Source organism: Manis pentadactyla, chromosome 15 (genome assembly GCF_030020395.1).
Source record: "Manis pentadactyla isolate mManPen7 chromosome 15, mManPen7.hap1, whole genome shotgun sequence".
Classification (NCBI taxonomy): Eukaryota; Metazoa; Chordata; class Mammalia; order Pholidota; family Manidae; genus Manis; species Manis pentadactyla.
The window spans coordinates 21,904,616-21,926,382 of record NC_080033.1 but is presented as its reverse complement, the minus strand read 5'-3'; the positions used below and the strand labels follow the sequence as shown (position 1 = coordinate 21,926,382).

The 21,767-nt window shown below is 37.8% G+C and overlaps 1 protein-coding gene across 8 annotated transcripts in view; it reads left to right on the top strand.

Annotated features, from left to right (window-relative positions):
• Window positions 1–20,503, top strand: part of LOC118923310 (zinc finger protein 383-like) — a 50,013-nt gene extending 29,510 nt beyond the window's left edge. For 6 of the 8 annotated variants that reach the window (XM_057493523.1, XM_057493528.1, XM_057493524.1 and 3 more), the window contains 4 exons: window positions 7,480–7,535; window positions 9,452–9,578; window positions 9,864–9,959; window positions 18,948–20,503. In XM_057493523.1, coding sequence (XP_057349506.1) covers window positions 7,480–7,535; window positions 9,452–9,578; window positions 9,864–9,959; window positions 18,948–20,128 — 1,460 coding nt within the window. In that variant the 3' untranslated portion in view covers window positions 20,129–20,503. Of the gene's footprint in view, window positions 1–7,479; window positions 7,536–8,942; window positions 9,118–9,451; window positions 9,579–9,863; window positions 9,960–18,947 lie in introns of those variants that run through there. The other 2 variants (XM_057493527.1, XM_057493530.1) reach the window with 2 other exon arrangements.
• Window positions 20,504–21,767: the final 1,264 nt, after the last annotated feature.

Below are 21,767 nucleotides of genomic sequence, written 5' to 3'. Positions count from 1 at the left end.
GTTATTTGCTTTCTGGGTGTTGAGGTGGGTGAGCTCTTTTTTTGCTTTGTTTTTATACTCTGCAAATCGTATGGTACTTGTCTTTCTTTGCTGGCTTATTTCACTGAGCATAATACCCTCTACCTCTATCCATGTTTTTGCAAATGGGAGGATTTGCTTCTTCTTATGGCTGAATAAAAATACATTGTGTATATGTACCACATCTTTTTTATCCATTCTTCTTTTGATGGGCGCTCAGACTGCTTTCATATCTTGGGTACTAAAAACAGTTCAGCAATAAACGTAGGGCTGCATATGTCTTTTCTAATCAGGAATGTTACAACATGATTTTTTTAAAGAATTTGGAAACTAGGAAGTTACAAAGAGCAAAACTAAACTCCTACCACCCTGACATAACCACTGTCGATATTTTAATTGATTTCCTTCTAAGTCTGTTATGCACATATGGTATACGTTAGTTTCAAGATTTGAATCTTAACAGCAGTTACTATTTCGTGTTACATTTTCACTAAAAACTATTTGTAGCTGTTATATAGTTTTTATTTCTTTTAAAAAAGAAATTCCTGAATATTACAAACATACACAAAAGTGCTTATAATAGTGACATATAATTTAAGAAGTAAATATAAGAGAACCTCAATATAACAACCATTTGTGTCAACACTCCTGAAGCCCCTGTTAGTTCTGCCCCCAGAGTAAACCTAATCTCTTCACCTCTTTAGGTAACCCATATCCTGATTTTGATGATAGTTTTTGTTTTTGTTAACATTTACCACATATCTATACATCCCTAAACAATGTAGTTTTGCCTTTTTAAGTTTATAGAAATGAAATTGTGTGGTGTAATGTTTTCAGTCTTGCTTTTCTTACACAATATTTTATTTTTTAGGCTTACTCATGTAAGTTGTTACATACAGCTGTAGTTTGGACATCGGTTTTTTCTAGTTTTTGGCTCTTGAGAAAGGGCTGCTTTAAACATATTTTTACAAGTACCCTGGTATGCATGCTTCCCTAGGGTATAGAAATACAAATGAAATTTCTGGACCATAGGATGTGTATCTATCTTCAAATTTCCTTGATAATGCCAAACTGATTTTCAATATGGTTATCCAAGTTAAATTCTTACTAGCTATTTACAAACATACAGATCCCTTATTCTGTCTAATACTTGGCCACTTGGTATTTTAATTTTTGATGGATCTGCTGATATAAAGGTATATCATGTAGTTTTAAATTAGAGAAAGTACAAAAATCAAAGTATATAACTTAATGAATTTTACAAAATGAGTGTTCTCAACCAGAGTTCAAATCAGAAAAGGAAATAGGACATTACAGCATTCCAGAAGCCCAACTCTTGTCCTATCCACTCACTGTCCACCTCTTCCAAAGATAGCCATTATTCTGTTTTCTATAATCATATATTAGTTTTTCCTGTTCTTGAATCTTACATAAATCACATCAATATCTCCTCCTTCATGCTTGACTTCTTTTGCTCAACATTGCATTTCATGTGTAATATGAATGTACTATGTAATAATATTATGTAGTTTGAATTTGCAAGATTCATCCAAGTTGCTTTACATAGCTGTAGGTCATTCATTATCTTGCTGTTTAAAATTCCATTGTGTCAATGTTACACAGTTTATTTTCCATCCATTGTTGATTGATATTTGAGTTTTTTTCCTATTGAGGCTAGTATCAATCAGGCTGCTATGAACGTTCTTCTACATGACTTTTGGTGCACATATGAATGCATTTCTGTTGGGTATATCCTCAGGGTGAAATTTCTGTGTCATAGATTATGCATACATTCAGCTTTAATGTATACTGACAACTTCCTAAGTTCTATCAATTTACATTCCTGACTTCATTGTGTGAGAATAGACTTTAGGACAAGGACCTTTACTAGAGACAAAGAGCAATAGTTGATAGTAAAAAGTTAGTTCACCAGTATGGTGTTACAGTCCTAAATGTATTTACTTTCATAAAATGACTTCAAATACATTTGACAGAAGTAAAAGTAGTAGTAGACATATCACAATTACAGTGGGATTTTTAGCACTTTTCTCAGTACTGAAAGATCAATTAATGTAAATCCAGTAATGCTATGTAATATTTGAACAATGTGATTGACAAACTTGACCTAATAGATGTATGTAGAACAGTGTTCCCTACAACTACATTATATGTTATTTTAAGATACATATGGGACATTTACCCAAATTGATTATATGCAGCACTATAAAAGCAATGTGTGATTGTGACAATCTCAATAAATTTCAAAGGATTGAGATAATACTGTATGGTTTCTGATCACAGCGTAATCCAGCCAGAAAATAAATAGCAAAAAGATATTTACAAATATCCCAATGGTTGGGATTTAAGCAATGTATAAGTGGCAAATCAAAGAAGACATTGCAATAAAAATTTTAAATATTTAAAATTTTATGAATGATGATAAAATGATATGAAAATATAACATCAAAATTGGGCTGTTGGTATATGCTGGTAAAAAGGAATGTAGAATATTGAAAAATTAATGATATATGTATTATTTCAAGTTAAGAAAAAACATACTAAATTAACCCCAAACAGAGCAAAAACTAGGAAATAATAAGAGCTCAAATGTGAACATAGGTGTTTTGAAATTTAAAGTCTGCACAACAGAACAAATTAACAAAGCCAAAAATTTATTTCTTAGAAGTAATAAAATTGATAAACCTCAAGCAAAACTTAAAGGAAAAAAAGAAGGTAAGACACAAATTACTAAATCAGATATGAGGGGGGAAAAAACAACCAAAGACTAGCTTTAAGGTGAATTCTCAATTATTCATGGCTGCTACCTGGGACTTGTCTCCACAATATAAGATCATTTGAACCCGAGTGCATGATCATTTTGCTGAGTCCCTTTTTACACTTCATTGGACTTGAAAATTTCTGTTTTTAATATAGAGTTTTATTTTTGTGACTCTATTTCTTTATTGGACCTGGTGTGTGCTCTTAAGTTTTGCATGGTCTGCGGTGTTACTACAACTCGATGTCCTGTCATGAAGATTGACCTGGGCTTAGTGGTGGTTTTTAAAAAGCCTAAATCTTCCTAATTAATTTCACAATATAATTATTAGGGGTTTAATCTTGTTAGTAAAAAGTTCATTTTCTAGATGGTAATGGATTGTGTATGCAAAGAGCTCTTATTTGGGCCTTCAGCTTATTTGTTTATTATACCTTATTGGATTTTTGTGTGTCCAGTGGTGCAGACTAACTGGAATACCCTTTCTATCTTATCAGTGTGTGAGGCCACAGGTGTGGTGGGTCCTTCTTGGTTTTGGTAGTTTTTCCTTTTTCAGACTTCCCTGAGTTTATACTTCTCAGATTGTACAAATGGGAACAAGCACCGTATGCCAGAAATATGTATATGATTTATACAAGATGAAAACACACATAAAAAACCCACTATGGCCAGTGGAAAAAAAAATAAGGACTTTTGTTTACCCTCTTCTTTCGTGTACTTCATCTTTCTCTTTTTCTCTCCCATGATATTGTGTACTTGAGCCCTTTCCAATGTTTTAATTAACTGATGGTTGTCATAGACGCTGTCATAGTACAAGGAGGAGTGGCAGGAGATGTATTCATTGTATGTTGCATAAATTTCATTACTTGGCCAGTGAGGGCTTCTCTTAGGGGACTCTTAAAAGGAATCCTTTCAGCACAGCTCCTGATGTTTTTAAAAACAACATCACCTTTTGGCAACAGCAGAAGGTTCTAGATCTAGCCAATTTTTTTTTTTTCTGTTCTAAGACACCGAGTCAGGTATTATCCAGGAGCCCTCTTTTATATTCTCTTCTTTCTTGAGATTGAATCAAAGACTAAATATATATGTGGTTCTTGAGAGTTTATGTTGGGTGAAAGTAGCTATTGTTGGGCTAACTATAAATGGTGCCAGAGCTCAAAAGTCTTCTTTTTAAGGTTTGTGTTCACACTGATTTTTCTCATTTTCTTATGGGAAGGAATTTTTTCATCCTTCAAAATTTTATCATACTTTGATAGATTAGCATTTAATTGAGGAAGTAATTAAATTTGAGACATTTCTACAGTAAACACAATTATGGAATAATAAATAATATTTGGTGTTTTAAAATGATAGAACTTAAATTTCTCATTCAGGTGGGCACCTTCTTCCTCAGGAAATGGACTGTGAGCATGACAGGTACCTACAGCTATTAAATATTAGCTTGATTACACAGTGAGTGAACACTCCAGTGGTGATGCCATAAGGCTATTAACTTTCCTTCTGATTCTGTTTAATGTAAAAATTAGGCACAAAAGTAGGAGAGTTAGAATACAGATAGATTTTTTTCAAAATAAGCCCATGGCAATTTGAGCAGGCTTCCTCAGAATTAAAGTAATTTGGGTGGTACAAGTGAAAAACTTAACTGAATGCCTAGAGTTTTACTCAGGAGAATCAGGGTGAGCATCAGTCTCTCCAGTGTTTTGGGGCCTAAGCTCTTTCTATCCTAATTTCCTCAGTCCCTTCTCTGGTCCAAAACCATGCAAAGATGCACTGGTTCCCCGCTCCCATTAGCCATTCAAAATGTTCATCACACTCTCAATTTCCTTTCCTTAATAGGAAATAGAGTTATTGCCTATTCCAGCCTGAATAGGAATACCTTTGGAAAGTAAGGGACTGTAATGGAAATTGCATTAGAAAAACATTCCAGAGAACTGGATTCTTAAAAGCTAACTTCCTTGAGCATCCTTAATAATGAGGAAAATGTAAACCAAAACCACAATGAGATATTACTTCATACCTAATAGCACAGCTATGATAAAGACAATAACAAGGGTTGGTGAAGATTTGGAGAGATTGTTGTTGGGGTTTAAAATGGTGCAGCCACTTCAAAAAACAGTTTGGCAGTTCTTCAACAGTTAAGACTTACCATATGGTCTAACAGGTCCACTCCTAGGTATATAGCAAGAGATATACATGCAAACTTATATTCACACATAAACTTGTATATAGCTGTTGAAGCAATATTATTCACAATAGCAGCATGTGGGTTAGTGTTTGTTTAGGGAAAATGAGGATCGACTGTTCGTGGGGTTTCTTTTAGGGGAGGTGTTCCACAATTAGATAAGGATTTTTAGATATAGTAGAAAACATGGAATTGTGTACTTCAAACGAGTGACTTATATGGTATGTGAAGCATATCTTAATAAAAGCTGTTCAAAAAAAATTAAAGCTAACCTAAAATTACTGGGTAAGAGTCTAGGTAGAAGAGCACTGGCCATGACTTGACAATTAGTGAAGCTAGTTAGTGGATACATGAAGGGTTTGATACTATTTAAATTCTACTTCTGTGTGTGTTTGGAAATTTCTGTATTAAAAAGTTAAAAAAAAAACTAACCGAATACGTATTGGTGAAATACTAGAAACATTCACAGGAAGAAAATCAGAAAGAAGGTACTATCACCAGTATTTTTTTTTCTAACCTATTAGAAAAACGGTATTCCACTGGAAAGAACTAGGAAACAATTGCTTTTTTCTTCCCCATAACTTCTGACAAGCTTCTCTGTGGCCAGTTGACTTCCTCCCCAAGGATGAGTTCTTTTTTCCTCTCAATCAGCATATCTGAAGTCAGGTTGTATCTTAATAGAGTTTTTTTCTTTCTTAGTGGCTGTGCTATGAGTCATAAGAAATACATATTTGATCATTCATATAATCAGATATTTCCCAGGTATATTTGATCTTCATGCACAGTTCCTGAAAACATTGCAGTCTTAAAGGTGAAAGGGGTGTCTTGTCATATTAATGAGAGACTTTTGGACCCCACCTGAGGGCAGGGGCTGGAGGTTGAATCAGCCAGTAGCCAGTAATTTAGTCAATCATGGCTGTGCAGTGAAGCCCTCTCATGGACCCCAGAAGAGCTCACTGCTCTCTCCCCGGGTGGATTCTGCTTCTCTGTGAGCTTCTACGCTTGGGGAACCAGAATGCTCCCGTGTGCCACCGAGCCAGGCCCCAAGCTCCACGAGGATAGAAGCTCCTTTATTTGGGACCTTGCCCTATTGTAGCTCTTCAACTGGCTGTTAACTTGTATCCTTTACAGTATCCTTTGTTAAACTGGTAAAATTAAGTGTTTTCCTGAGTTCTGTGAGCTGTTCCAGCAAACTAATTGAACCTAAGGGGGAGGTGGTGGGAACCTCCAATCTGTAGCCAGTAGGTCAGAAGAACAGGGAACTGCCCGGGGCAGTTCTGGAGTGGCAGGCAGAGGGCGGTCTTGTAGGACAGTGCCCTTAACCTGGGGAATCTGGTGCTGTCTCCAGGTAGATTGACATCAGAATTGAGCTGAGTTCTCAGACACCCCTACTGGTGTTTGAGAATTGCTTGGTGTTATCTGTGGGAATATTCCCCTCCCACAAATGTAAAAAGATTGGAATTGGGTCTGGGAATCTGAACCTGAAGTTATATTACTATTACTGCTGTGTATAATCCTGTTATGGTTATATATATATATGTTGGAGAAGACAACATAGCAGTGGCATATAAAATAATAGTGCAGTTTATGTTCCCTGAAATATTATTCCTGTATGCCTGGTACAGCTAGGTAGCCAGCCTTAGAGGGAAAAGTTAAGTAGGATTCTGAACTCATAAATTATACTAACATAAAATCATAATTGATAATCTTATCCCACAGTCTTTTACCAAATAATCTTATAACAAAGTGAAATAATTGGCTAAAGATTTTTAAGTGCAGCAAATTAAATTATTGACAAAGAGAAATTTATATAAATATGCATAGGTAAAAAAGATCTTACCCAAAAAGTTATAATAGTTAACGTGCTGATTGTTTTGCATGGTATAAAATGTAAGCAGAGTTAAATTTGTTTTCTTTATTTTACAGAACAGCTAGAGGGTAGGAATGAGGAGCACCTCTATGTGTGGCTGGGGTAGGGTAGGAATAAGGTTGGGAGTAGAAGTTGACTGTTTTGGACTTGGGAAGCAAAGAAGACTTGATTAAGGAAGTCTTTAGACCTTCTTGATCAGGATGTACTGTGTTCCTAGCCAACGGACACCATCTGGGTGAATGTGGCCAGGGGATGAGATTGCAGAGGAGGGATCCACTCAGGGCAGGTCATATCAGCGCTGTCTTGAGTTCAGAGTAACATCAGTAAAGTGGGGCAAAGTCTGGCCTGAATCCCTTGGCTGAGGCAGGAACCTGGATTGCTTGGGTGAAGGAGAGTCAATCTGGGTCTGTTTTCCTTTGGATGTACTAGCCAGGATACACCTCGCTGCAGCTAAAGCCTGCAGTTTCTGGGGCTGAAGGAGTAGGATTTATTCCCTTCTCCCACTAGCCAGAGTTACCAGGCCCAGGGAGGTGAAGGTAGTGCACCTGGTCAGTCAGAATGGTAAAGCCAGTGTGATTTCCAGAGCATTCCCATGCTTCCTCATTCCTGTCTTCTCAGAACACTATCCTTTTTTAGGAAAACAGCCCCAAAGAGGACTGACCTCTCCTGCAATAGTGAAAGCCATGGCCCAGGTGAGTTGATGCTTTTTCTTACCTTCCTGACATTCAGTTCTTAAAAAAGAAATAACAAAAATTTAAAAGGACGTGAGCATTTGCTATCCTTCTCCTGATATTCCTGGTTTATCAGGGTTCCCCTTAAGGATCCTGGTCCCCATTTCCTCATTCTAATCAGATAATCCCATCCCATTCCCAAGTACCCCTCTTTTGGCCCAGCATTAATGTTTTCCTTCAGTAAAGAATTGAGCCTGTCTTTTTTCAGCCCTTTTCCAGGGACTGTGATGGAGAGGATATGGGCTCTTGGGAAGATTTGTAGAATGACCTTGTCCTGTCTAGACAATGATTTGGTGAAGTGGAGGTATGAGTTGCTTAGCTGTGAACACACACGGAAAAGCCAGGATTATCTCTACAGATCAGTAATCACCAGTAAGAGAGGATGGGAGGTGGTGTTGGTAGCTCCATATGTTAAGACTGTTGCAAGGTCACCCGGTTTATGAGGCTCGGAGGATTGTGGAATTTGCAGCTGATCCAGACAGATCTAGACAGATCGCTATGACTCTGTTAGGGCTTCTGCACATGAAGTCCAATCTGAGACAGAACAGGAAGTGTGGGGCATGAGGTATTTCTGTATGAATCACCAGTTTTCTTTATCTCAGAAATAAGGATAAGAATGATGGATGCTTACAGTGAGTTCAGCCAACTCATGAATTGTTAAGATCATGCTATCTGCTCTTGGAAGAACCTTCTAAATATTGTCTGGTAATATCTATAATGTAGAAAATTCTGACATCAGGAAAAGTATTATTGAAGAATTTGTATTAATAGGAAATTATTCTTGTAACAGAGTGAACTAGAGTTTATGAGAAACTTCAGGTATATGCTGTTTTAAAATGTATTTGTCAAATTTTATATTGTAAAAATTCAGGTGGTATTACCAGTAGGGACCTGAGCCACCACCTCATGCTACTCATCTCTTAGCTAAGTCAATGGAATTTATCATATTTTAAATTAATATTCCTATTTCACTATTTTTTATTAAGCCATCTTTAGACATTTTCTAGTTATTTCCTTACAAGATATGTATAGATTTGATTTGCTGTATCACAATTTTGTTTAAATCAGTGCTATACACTGATTGGGACCTTGTAAATATTCTGTTGAAAGTATTCGCTACCATCCCTCCTTAAAAAAACTTTATCATAATAAATTTCAGATACAGGGAAGTAGAGTTATATTAAGAACTACCATATACTTACTATTAGCATCAGCTAATTATCAGCTCAGTCTTGTTTACATACTAATACCTGTTTCTTCCGTGCATAGTCCCCTATCCTACCCCAAACAGCATTATTTTGAAGCAAATGCAAATTGGCATGTTATCTCTCAAAGAAAGATAAGGATTATTATTTTTAAAATAACCATGATGTCATTATTGCATCTAAAACAGTTAAAAATAGTTTGTTAATGTTATCAATACCCAATGTTTAAATTTTCATAATTGTCTGGATTTTTACAAATCATTTATTTGAATTAGAATCCAAATAAGAACTATGCTCTGCAACTGGTTGACATGTCGCCTGAGTCTCCTACTTTGCACGTGCACCTTCCATCTCTTTTCTTTCTGTGCAGGTTTTTTGTTAGAAAGGAAAAAACTGGTTTATCATCCATTGTTTGAAATTTGCTAGTTGCATCTCTGTGTATCATTTAAGTGTTGCCTGAAAATAGATAGTTAAGTCCACAGGCTTGTTCAAATTCAGTTGGGATTTTTTCATATAAAGTGAACTGCTTTGAGTACTCTTGCATCTGTTTTGAGATCCAGAGATCTCATTAACACCAGTATGATTGTTCATTTTTTTTACCCTGCAATACAATCACAGTAGTTTCTGAAGTATTTCTTTTGTTACATCAGTAACACACGTTTACTGTTTCAGGGATCAGTGGTGTTCAGTGATGTGTCCGTAGACTTCTCTCAGGAGGAGTGGGAGGGCCTGGCACCTGCTCACAGGGACTTGTACAGGGAAGTGATGCTGGAGAACTACAGCAACCTGGTGTCCGTGGGTAAGGGCATCTGTGCCAATACTTTAGAGTTCTGTGGAGTATCTGTTTCTTTCACTGCGAATTTCTCAGCTGAATTTCTGCTCCCTATTCCCAAATAAATGGTTTGAACTGAAATGAAGAGAGGGAAATGGGCTGCTTCAATTGGCTGTGGAGGAAGATTCATCTTCTTTCTTTGGCTGGTCCTGTAGTGGGGTCTCTTTTGTGGTCATCAAGGACTGAGTCTTATTTCTGGATCTGATTTACCCAACAGCATAACCATGTTCCATATTTTCTTCTTGTGAGCAGGGCTTAACATTCCTAAGCCTCAAGTTATCTCCTTATTGGAACAAGGGAAAGAGCCCTGGGTCGTTGGCAGAGAGCTGATGAGAGGACTGTGTTCAGGTGAGTGAGAAATAATTGGACAGAAGCAAGCAAAGCATTGCAGATAATAACTCTGCTGGTCAGTGGAGAAACAGCACCTTTGAGATGTTAATGGAAGCTCCCAAGAAAACCCAAGGCCTTTGGGAAAAACTAAGTCCTTTACATGAGTTTACAAATGATCGTTTTCATTCCTTCCCTTACTTCCTGCTCTTTTCTTAATTTCTCTTAATTTCAAATAGAAGGTGCCCTCTAAAGAAATCTTCCCTCCAAAGAACACTCTTTTGCCCATATTTTGGATTCAATTCCTTTTTAGCTTTTCTCCCTCTTAGACTCACTGAATTGTTTTCTGTTACCACCCCCAAAATAATATACCTGGTGTGTGTTTGTGTGTGCGCACAGGCACGCATCTGTGTCTACACTGCCTCCCCTTTAAGTAGTGGTCTTCATTATAGCTACCTACCAGTGACTTTTTTGTCAGTTTGTCATGCATTTTTCCTTTATCCAGCATTTTTTATTTCCTGATTTGTGCAGAGGCCTAGTCAGCCAGGTGCTGCAGTTTGATAATTATGTCAGCTACCAAGAACTCAGAGTCAAAAAGTGGTGCTAAAATATATCCATAAATGACATCCACAAAGTAGAATCTAGTAAAAGAGAGAATCAGACAGGGAGCTTCACAGAAGTGGCATTAATCCACACTGAAATAGTAGTTGGAGCCTTGCAAGGGATTGCAGTCACCATCTGCAGAGACAATGTTGGGAAAAACAGAAAGGTCTTTCCCTACGTAGGAAAGGGAGATGTGGCAGAGGAGAGATTTGGGATAAAGGAGGGGAGCCAGAGGAGCACTGTACTAAGCATTGGTCCAAGTGCTAGAATTGTAGTACTGAAGAAAACAATCAAAATTCTGTTCTTCTGGAGTTTATATTCTAGAGGGTGAGAGAGAAAAAAGTAGATATAATGTATAATGTCAGGTGGTGGTATTATGAAGGGAAGTTCTGGAAGGCCTCTGTGTTGAGGTGATATTTTAGTCAAGACCTGAAGAAAGTGAAGGAATGAGTAAAGATTTAGGCAAAAGGAACAGGAAGAACAAAGTCCCTGAGTTAGAAGCTTCTTGGCTCCTACTGTTGTGGCTGGAGCAGAATGAGCAAAGGGAATTGTGTCAAAGGAGATCAGCAAAAGAGCAGGATGTAAGTGTGTTGGCGAGGAGGTGGGGGGGACGGTGGGCTGCAGATGACCTAGGGTCTTGTGGACCTTGGTATGGACTTTGAATTCTATTCTGAATGAGATGATTTGAGCAAAGGACATGTTTAAAGGATCACTGTAACTCAGAGGTTGCTAATTTGGGGTGCCTTTGAATAGAATTTTGGGAGTCTGAATTTGGATGAAAAGAAAAAATACATTTTTATATATAGTAACCTCTAACTGAAATTTAGCATTTCTTCCTAGTATGGTACATGCAGCAAACCGTAGCAGTGTTAGTAGTTCCTGTGATTTTGACATGAATAGAAATCATGGATATTTTCTGTTTCTTTTTTGAAGGTATCATTGATATATACTCTTAGGAAGGTCTCACATGAAAAACATTGTCGTTGCCGTCTGTGTACCATGCATCTTTGCGTATAGGGGTTCTTCCCTCCTGATAGGGACTCTAGAAAAAAAAAAACATTGTCATTACAACATTCACCCATATTATCAACTCCCCCACACACACCCCATTGCAGTCACTGTCCATCAGCGTAGTAAGATGCCACAGAGTCACTACTTGTCTTCTCTGTGTTACACTGTCTTCCTGGTGACCCCCCAATACCATGTGTGCCAATTATAATGCCCCTCAGTTCCCTTTTCCCTCCATCCCCACCTCCCCTCCCCAACCCCACTGCTTTGGTAACTGCTAGTCCCTTCCTGGAGTCTCCATGTCTGCTGCTGTTTTGTTACTTCAGTTTTACTTCATTGCTATACTCCACAAATGAGGGAACTCATTTTAGGTTTTTACTTCTCTTTTTCCACCTGGCTAATTTCAGTGAGCATAATACCCTTTAGGTCCATCCATGCTGTTGCAAATGGTAAGATTTGTTTTCTTCTTATGGCTGAATAATATTCCATTGTGTATATGTGCCACATCTTCTTTATGCATTCATCTACTGATGGACACTTAGGTTGCTTCCATATCTTGGCTATTGTAAATTGTGCTGCGGTAAATGTAGGGGTGCATATATCTTTTTGAATCTGAAAACTTGTTTTCTTTGGGTAAATTCCTAGGAGTGAAATTCCTGGGTCAAATGGTATTTCTATTTCTAGTTTTTTGAGGAACCTCCATATTGCTTTCCACAATGGTTGAACTAATTTACATTCCCACCAGCAGTGTAGGAGGGTTCCCCTTTCTCTGCATCCTTACCAGCATTTGTTCTTCTTGTGTTTTGAATGTTGGCCATCCTAACTGGTGCGAGATTATATCTAATTGTGGTTTTAATGCATCTCCCTGATAATTAGCGATGTGGAGCATCTTTTTATGTGCCTGTTGGCCCTCTCAGTTTCTTATTTGGAGAAATGTCTGCTCATATCCTCTGCCCATTTCTTAAACAGGTTATTTGCTTTATGGGTGTTGAGATATGTGAGTTATTTATATATTTTGGATGTTAATCCCTTGTCAGATATGTCATTTACAAATATATCCTCCCTTACTGTTGGATGCCTTTTTGTTCTACTTATGATGTGCTTGGCTATACAGAAGCTTTTTAGTTTGATTTAGTCCCATTTGTTCATTTTTGCTTTTGTTTCCCTTGCCCGAAGAGATGTGTTCAGGAAAAAGTTGCTCATGTTTATATTCAAGAGAATTTTGCTTATGTTTTCTTCTAAAAGTTTTATGGTTTCATGACTTACATTCAGGTTTTTGATCCATTCCAAGTTTACTTTAGTGTATGGAGTTAGTAATCCAGTTTCATTCTCTTGCATATAGCTGTGCAGTTTTGCCAACACCAGCTATTGAAGAGGCTGTCATTTTCCCATTGTATATCCATGGCTCCTTTATAGTATATTAATTGATCATATATGCTTAGGATTATATCTGGGCTCTCTGTTCTGTTCCACTGGTCAATGGGTATGTTCTTGTACCAGCACCAAATTGTCTTGATTACTGTGGCTTTGTAGTAGAGCTTGAAGTTGGGGAGCATAATCCCCCCTGCTTTATTCTTCCTTCTCAGGATTGCATTGGCTGTTCAGGGTCTTTTGTGGTTTCATATGAATTTAGAACTATTTGCTCTAGTTGGTTGAAAAATGCTGTTGGTATTTTGATAGGGATTGCATTGCATCTATTGATTGCTTTAGGCAGAATGGCCATTTTGATAATATTCATTCTTCCTACCCATGAGCACAGGATGTATTTCCATTTATTGTTGTCTTTAATTTCTCTCATGAGTGTCTTGTAGTTTTTAGGGTATGGGTCTTTCACTTCCTTGATTAGGTTTATTACTAGGTATTTTTTTTTTTATGCAATTGTGAATGGAATTGTTTTCCTGATTTCTCTTTCTGTGAGTTCATTGTTAGTGTATAGGAATGCAACAGACATCTGTGTATTGATTTTGTATCCAGCAAGTTTGCTGAATTCAGTTATTCTAGTAGTTTTGTAGTGGATTCTTTAGGTTTTTCTATGTACAATATGTCCTCTGCAAAGAGTGAAAGTTTAACTTCTTCCTTACCAATTTGGATGTCTTTTATTACTTTGTGTTGTCTGATTGCTATGGCTAGAGCCTGCAGTACTATGTTGAATAAAAGTGGGGAGAGTGGGCATCCTTGTCTTGTTCCCGATCCTAAAGGAAAAGCTTTCAGCTTCTCACTGTTAAGTATGATGTAGTCTGTGTTTGTCATATATGGCTTTTGTTATGTTGAGGTACTTGTCCTTTATACCCATTTTGTTGAGAATTTTTATCATGAATGGATGTTTAATTTTGTCAAATGCTTTTACAGCATCTATGGAGATGATCATGTGAATTTTGTCCTTTTTGTTGATGTGGTGGATGATACTGATAGATTTTTAAATATTGTATCATCCTTGCATATCTGGAATAAATCCTACTTGATCATGATGGATGATGTTTTTGATATATTTTTGAATTGTTTTCTTTTGTCTCCATATATTGCTTGATCGCTCTTTTAATTTGGTTATTGATCTATTGATTATTTAGGAGCATGTTGTTAAGCCTCCATGTGTTTGCAGGCTTTTTTGTTTTCTTGTTTCATACCTTTGTGGTCTGAGAAGCTGGTTGGTACAATTTCAATCCTTCTGAATCTACTGCGGCTCCTTTTGTGGCATAATATATGATCTATTCTTGAAAATGTTCCATGTGCACTTAAGAAGAATGTGTATCCTGCTGCTTTTGGATGTTGTGTACTGTAGATGTCTGGTAGGTCCTTCTGTTCTACTGTGTTGTTCAGTGCCTCGGTCTCCTTACTTACTTTCTGTCTAGTTGATCTGTCCTTTGGAGTGAGTGGTGTGTTGAGGTTTCCTAAAATGAATGCATTGCATTCTATTTCCCCATTTAATCCTGTTCGTATTTGTTTCACATATAGGTGCTCCTGTGTTGGGTGCATAGATATTTATAATGGTTATATCATCTTGTTGGACTGACCCCTTTATCGTTATATAATGGCCTTCTTTGTCCATTGTTACTTTCTTTGTTTTGCAGTGTATTTTATCTGATACAAGTACTGCAACAACTTTTTTCTCCCTATTGTTTGCATGAAATATCTTTTTCAATCCGTTCACTTTTAGTCTGTATATTTCTTTGGGTTTGAAGTGAGTTTCTTGTAGGCAGCGTATAGATGGGTCTTGATTTTTTTTATCCATTCAGTAACTCTATGTCTTGGTTGGTATATTCAGTCCATTTACATTTAGGGTGATTATCAATAGATATGTACTTATGGGCATTGCAGGCTTTAGATATGTGGTAAGCAAAGGTTCAAGGGTAGCTTCTTTATACTGTCTAAGAGTCTAACTTAACTCACTTAGTATGGTATTAAAAACATAATCTGAAGGTTCCTTTTTTTTCTTTTTTCACCCCTTCTTTTTCTTCCTCTTCCATTCTTTATATTTGTATCATATTCTGTACTCTCTGTATCCCTTGACTGACTTTGGGGGTAGCTGATTTAATTTTGCATTTGCTTAGTAATTAATTGTTCTACTTCCTTTTCTGTGGTTTTATTTTTTCTCTGGTGACAGCTATTTACCCTTAGGACCACTTCCATCTATAGCAGTCCCTCCAAAATACACTGTAAAGATGGTTTGTGGGAGGTAAATTTTCTCAGCTTTTGCTTATCTGGAAATGGTTTAATCCCTGCTTCATATGTAAATTATAATCTTCTTGGGTAGAGTATTCTTGGTTCGAGGCCCTTCTGTTTCATTGTATTAAATGTATCATGCCACTGCCTCCTGGCCTGTAAGGTTTCTGCTGAGAAGTCTAATGATAGCCTGATGGGTTTTCCTTTGTATGTTATCTTTTTTCTCTCTCTGGCTGCTTTTAATACTCTGTCCTTATCCTTGATCTTTGCCTTTTTAATTACTATATGTCTTGTTGTTGTCTTCCTTGGTTCCTTTGTGTTGGGGGATCTGTGCACCTCCATGGCCTGAGAGACTATCTCCTTCACCAGATTGGGGGAATTTTCAGCAGTTAGCTCCTGAAAGACACTTTCTATCCCTTTTTCTCTCTCTTCCTCTTCTGGTTCCCCTATAATGTGAATATTGTTTGTATTGGATTGGTCACACAGTTCTCTTAATATTTTTTTATTCCTAGAGATCCTTTATTCTCTCTGTGCTTCAGCTTCTTTGTATTCTTGTTGTCTAATTTTTATTTCATTTACTGTCTCCTCTACTTCACCTAATCTGTTCTTAAATCACTCCATTGTACGTTTCATTTTGGATACTTTTGTGTTTTTGAAAGTTTCTCTCTCTTTCTTTAATTCCTCCCCGAGGTCTTAAATATTTTTCTGTAGCTCCGTAAGCATGTTTATGATTTTTATGTTGAAATCTTTTTCTGGAAGATTAGTGAATTCAGTTTCACTTGGCCCTGTTTCTGTTGTTTGTGGGATTTTGGTTTGTACCAGGGTCTTTTGACGTTTCATATTTATAATAACGACTTTGTGTAGTTGACAACCTCTAGTGTCCAGAAGCTCTACTCTCTGGAGCTGCTCAGCCCCTGGAGTGGTGTCAGGGGTCTGAGGCTAGCAGCGCTGGTGCCTGCCAGGAGGAGAGGGCTCTGTCCTGATTCCCAGCTTCAGTGCCTGCCTTCAGTGCCAGCGTCAGTGGGCCGAGCACGCTGGGAAGATCCTCTATACTACACCCATGTAGCTGACATAGGTGGGCCCACCCTCTGGCTGGCCTGGAGCAGTGGTGGGGGCAGCAGGTTTGTGAGCCTGTGCCAGCTGGGAGGAAGGAGCAGCAGGCTGCGTATGGCAGTGGGAGGCCTTGTAGCTGCATTGCCAGGCAGGTGTATGGAGTGCCTGAAGCTCTTGAAAGTTTCCAACCTACTGGGCTGAGTGTGCCGGGACAATTTTGTCCACCTATCCTTTCTCCTGAGCAGCAAGCTCTGGGCAATCTTTGCCCCTTAGGAGCCCTCTCACTTTTGGGAAGTTTCTCAGAGTGCCCATCTTTCTTTTATCCAGAGCCTCCTGTTGTGGGTGCCTGTTCTCCACAAGCAGCTGGAATCTCAGTCTCTCCAAGTATTCCACCGGTCTTAGCTTTTCAACCCCACTGATCTCCAGAGCACCATGTAATGTAGGTTTGTGCTCCCAGAGCAGATACCCAGGGCTGCGTTCTCAGCAGTCCTAGGCTTCCACCCCCTCTCCACCCCATTTCTCTTCCTCTTGCTGGTGAGCTGGGGTGGGAGAAGGACTTCGGTCCTGCCAGATCACAGCTTTGTACTTTACCTTTTTCCGTGAGGTTTGCTCTTTTTCCCCAGGTATAGGCAGTCTGTTGTAGTCTTCTTTCCTGTTGCTCTTTCAGGATTAGTTGTATTTGCTATATTTTCATATTATATGTAGTTTTTGGAGGAAATGTCTGTCTCACCTGTCATGTCACCATCTTTAAGCCCTTCCAATCACAGATATTTTCATATCATATTATTGATATTGTAGACATACTAAAATATCATTTATGTTTTTCACTATTTGAGAATTACTATAGCACTAGGCTCACTGGTAGGTCTTACTATTTGATGTGTTTGTAAAGAAGAAAACTCCAAGCAGAGAGAGACCTCCTGTGAAGGTCCTTCTCAGAGAAGGAAGGTTGGTATATTTTAAGAACTCAAAGAAAGCTAGTGTTGCTGGGCCCATGAGCAAGCAGGCGTGGAGTGTCATGGTGGGAGAGATAGGTAGGAATCACATCATTCAGCCTTTGCTGGTGATTACAAGGAGTTTGTACTTATAGTAGTGGAAGGCGAGGCCAAGTGTCATTTTGCTTCCTGAATAGATTATATAGTATGAGAACTGAATGGAGACACTGGGTCAGGAGGCTACTTCAGTGGTCTGATTAAGAGATGATTCTGGTTTGCAAGAGGGCATTGACAGTGGAGAATGAAGAGGACAGTTTTAATAGTTGCTTAAGAGCTTAACTAGATGAAAATTGCTGGAAGATCATATAGAGATGAGAGAAAAAGGATTATGCTGGAAAGAATTCCCTTTTTCTGGCTTGAGCTGTTCCAATATGCTCCATTTTGGTATCTTCAAACCATTTAATGTGCCTAAGACCCCCATTCTTGGTAAGAAATGCCTTCACAATGATAGGTATCAGATACTGAACGTTTTACTCAAAGACATTTACATGTTTTTCTTTACCCTCCAGTAATCATGAGTTAAGGATGATCTCCCTTTTACAGATGAAGAAATGGGGGCTTAGAAAGGTCAAGTAATCACCTGGGAACATGCAGTGAATAACTGTCAGAGTTGTCACTCACTGCTCATCAGTGTGCTTCTGGTTCCTGTCATCTTTCCGTGGCAGTATTTTGCACTGTGTTTCTGTCTGTCTGCCGTAAACTTTAGCTGCCTGCTCTTTCAGTCACTACAGTGGTACATGAACAAGTCTCTGTCTTCTCCCAAGATCAGCATCACAGAATTCCAAGGCAAACGGTATTTTCACTGAATCCTCAGCACATAACATTTTAAGGGTGTTCCCTGTGTGCCACTCATATCAAATGTGTTAATACCGTAGACTTATCTCAGGCTCTTCCCCCATGTGGCTGGTCCTCTGTAATCTCTTTAATCCAGTATATCCTTTATTATGGAGCCTGTTCTGTTTCTTCCCCAACTGGTATGCTGAAATTCTGACACTAACTCCCCAAAGTTCACATAGACCTCACAGGGGAACAGCAAGTCCTGCATAAGGCTGCTCCCGCCGCAGCTGTCAGCTGCAAGTCTCAGGGGATCCTCAGACCACTCCTGCTTCTAACCAACTGGCTATAAATCCAGGGACTTCCATGGTCCCTGCAGTTTCAATAATTTGCTATAATTATTTGGAGAATGCAGGAAATTTATATACTTAAAATTGTGGTTTCGCTATGGAGGATACATATTAGGGCAAGGTCTGATAGGCTTTCTGATGCAGGGGTTCCACACCCTCTCCTTGTGGGGTCAGAGTGTGTCACCCTCCCAGCGTGTCAGTATCTTTACCAACCAGAAAGCTCCACTGAGCTTTGGTGTCCAGCGTTTAATTACACTGACATGACTGATTAAGTTACTGACCAATCTCTGGCCCTTCCGTATTCCGTGGAGGTGACGTAGCTGAAGGTCTCAACCCTGTAATCCCATGCTTGGGCTTTCTGGTGACCGTTCCCCAACTAGAAGCTGTTTGGGACCCAGCATGAGTCACCTCATTAGCATAACAAAAACACTTCCATTATCACTGAGGAAATTCCAAGGGTTTTTGAAGCTCTGTGCTAGGAACTAGGCAGAAAGACCAAATTTATCTTTTATTTTACCACAGTTCCCAAGAATATTTATTTTATTTTCCATTTCCTTTCCTTTCAGATCTGGAATCAGTGTATGAAACCAAGTTATTATCTCTAAAGAAGAAAGTTAATGGAAGAGAATCATGCCAGAGGGAGTTAATGGGACTTACAAAGCATGGTCTTGAGTACTCCAACTTTAGAGATGTGTTGGAATCCAGAAGCCACTTTGAAAGACAACTGGGGTATGAAAATGGGCATATCATCCAAGAAGTACTCACTCATGAAATACCCACATTTATTCAACAGACATTCTGTACACCTCATCAGATAACTGTAAATGAAGAAAAACCCTATGAATGCAAGAAATGTGGAAAGGTCTTTAGTCAGAATTCACAATTTATTCAACATCAGAGAATTCATATTGGTGAAAAATCTTATGAATATAAGGAGTGTGGGAAATTTTTTAGTTGTGGCTCACATGTTACTCGACGTCTGGTGAATAAGCCCTTTGAATGTAAGGATTGTGGAAAGGCCTTCAGTTACAACTCACACCTTTCTCAACATCAGAGAATGCATACTGGTAAGAAACCCTATGAATGTAAGGAATGTGGGAAGGCCTTTAGGTACTACTCAAATCTTATGGACCATCAGAGAATTCACTCTGGTGAAAAACCCTATGAATGTAAAGTGTGTGGGAAAGCCTTTACTAAGAGCTCACAACATTTCCTACATGTGCGAGTTCATACAGGTGAAAAGCCATATGAATGTAAGGAATGTGGCAGAGCTTTTACTGAGAGCTCAAAGCTTGTTCAGCATCAGAGAATTCATACTGGTGAGAAACCCTATGTGTGCAAGGAATGTGGCAAAGCCTTTAGTTATGCCTCAGCACTTACTAATCATCAGAGAATTCACACTGGGGAGAAACCCTATGATTGTAAGGAATGTGGGAAGGCTTTTACTCAGAGTTCACAACTTCTTCATCATCAGAGAATTCATGCTGGTGAGAAACCCTTTGAATGTCTTCAATGTGGGAAGGCCTTCACTCAGAACTCCCAACTTCTTCAACATCAGAGAATTCATACAGATGAAAAGCCATATGAATGTAGTGAATGTGGAAAGGCCTTTAATAAATGCTCAAACCTTACTCGACATCTGCGAATTCATACTGGTGAAAAGCTCTATAACTGTAGAGAATGTGGAAAGGCATTTAGTAGTGGTTCGAATCTCATTCGTCACCAGGGAATTCATACTGATGAATAGTAAAGTTTAAAGCTCTTGTCATCTTTCTAATATTTTAAACAAAAAAAATTGATGTTACCTTCTTTCACTATTTTTTGCTTACAGATATAAATTGACATTTGCCTGTTCCACCCACTCCCAAACCTTGTACTAATGGCAGTTGTTGAAATAACTATCTTCTCTGTTACTTTGGTCTGTCTTCTTGGTGATATGTCATATTCTTGTTTATATCTTTGCTTGTGTTTCGGGGCTGTCTTTTCTTTGATCTCTGTATTTGTGCTTACACCACCTTCACTCTGTTTAAATTGTGTGACCTTGTAATTTTTAAATCTTTGTAGAAATTATAACTTTGTTTTTGAAGTTAGTGTTAATCTTTTGTTTCATTTTGCAAACATATCAGAAAACAGAAAATCAGAAAACCAAAAACAAAATCCAAGGTTAGTTGTAATCATAGCAGTTATAGATGACTACTCTCAGTTGGTAGAGCAAATCCTACCAGTTTTTTTATTTTTAAAGGAAGTATAATCATAATATGCATGTTGTACCTTCTCCTGCTTTTATCACACCAAAAAATATGATTGCCTTTTCAGTAAATGGTTATTTTCTAATGACTGTAATGACTTTTTAAAAATGATTTCATTATTCTTGTTATGGTTGCACCTAAATGTTTGTAGATATAAAATGTGCCCTGAGTAGTATGTCCCAAAATTTATTTTTGGATGCTTGCTTTTATTTCTTAAAACATCTATTTTAATTACTGAAATTATCCACATTTTCTACTTGTAAACTGTTCCTTTTCATTAATACTAAGCTCATCTTATACAGTGGTAATTAACCACTGTTAATCAAAGTATTTTTTATCCTCTCAGATTTTTTTTTTTACTTTTTACTTAGAGCTATAGTGGCATTTTATTTCTTATGTATTAGTAAGTATATTCATGCAGTATGGATTTTTTGTGAGGATTCAATTAATAAATGTAAAGTGCTTAGAACTATTACTGTCACATAGTAAATGTTTAGGAAAAGTTATGCCCTACTATCATTGATACCAATGAAATATCTTCATTATTTATGGGAAGGATTTTAAATATGTTGTTTACCTTTGAATCAAAGAATTTATAATGTAAAGAGAAATAAGTATAACGAGGGATAGGAAACCTTTTAAAAAGAAAAAAAGAATGTGTGAGTAGTCTTCATTCAGACTTAATCTTTTATGTGGCTCAAAGATTAATACCAGTCTGGACAGCCCTGTGGATACAATAATGGGTAGTTGAAAGAGCAGCTGTCAAAAGAGCAGGAAGAGAAGAGAATTTTTCCTAATAGTTATCAAAACCAAAATACACAGGTTACATTTGGCCACAATGAGAGAAACTAACAAGAAAGCCATCAAATATCTGAATATTTATTCAGTGTCTCCTCCTGATGAACCTGGGTTAAACAAAATCTTTAACTTTTTAAAATGTGAATGAAAATAAATATATTAAAATACTAGAAAGATCATAAAATCAACAGAACACAAGGAGCTGAAACAGGCAAAATAAGTAAAATGGGCAAGGCATGACTAATTATAAAATGCAGAAATAAATGAAAGCAAAAAAAATTTGATAATTTGACAGAAAAAAAGCAGACATAGTTACGTGAGTTGTGTGGAGAAGTATGG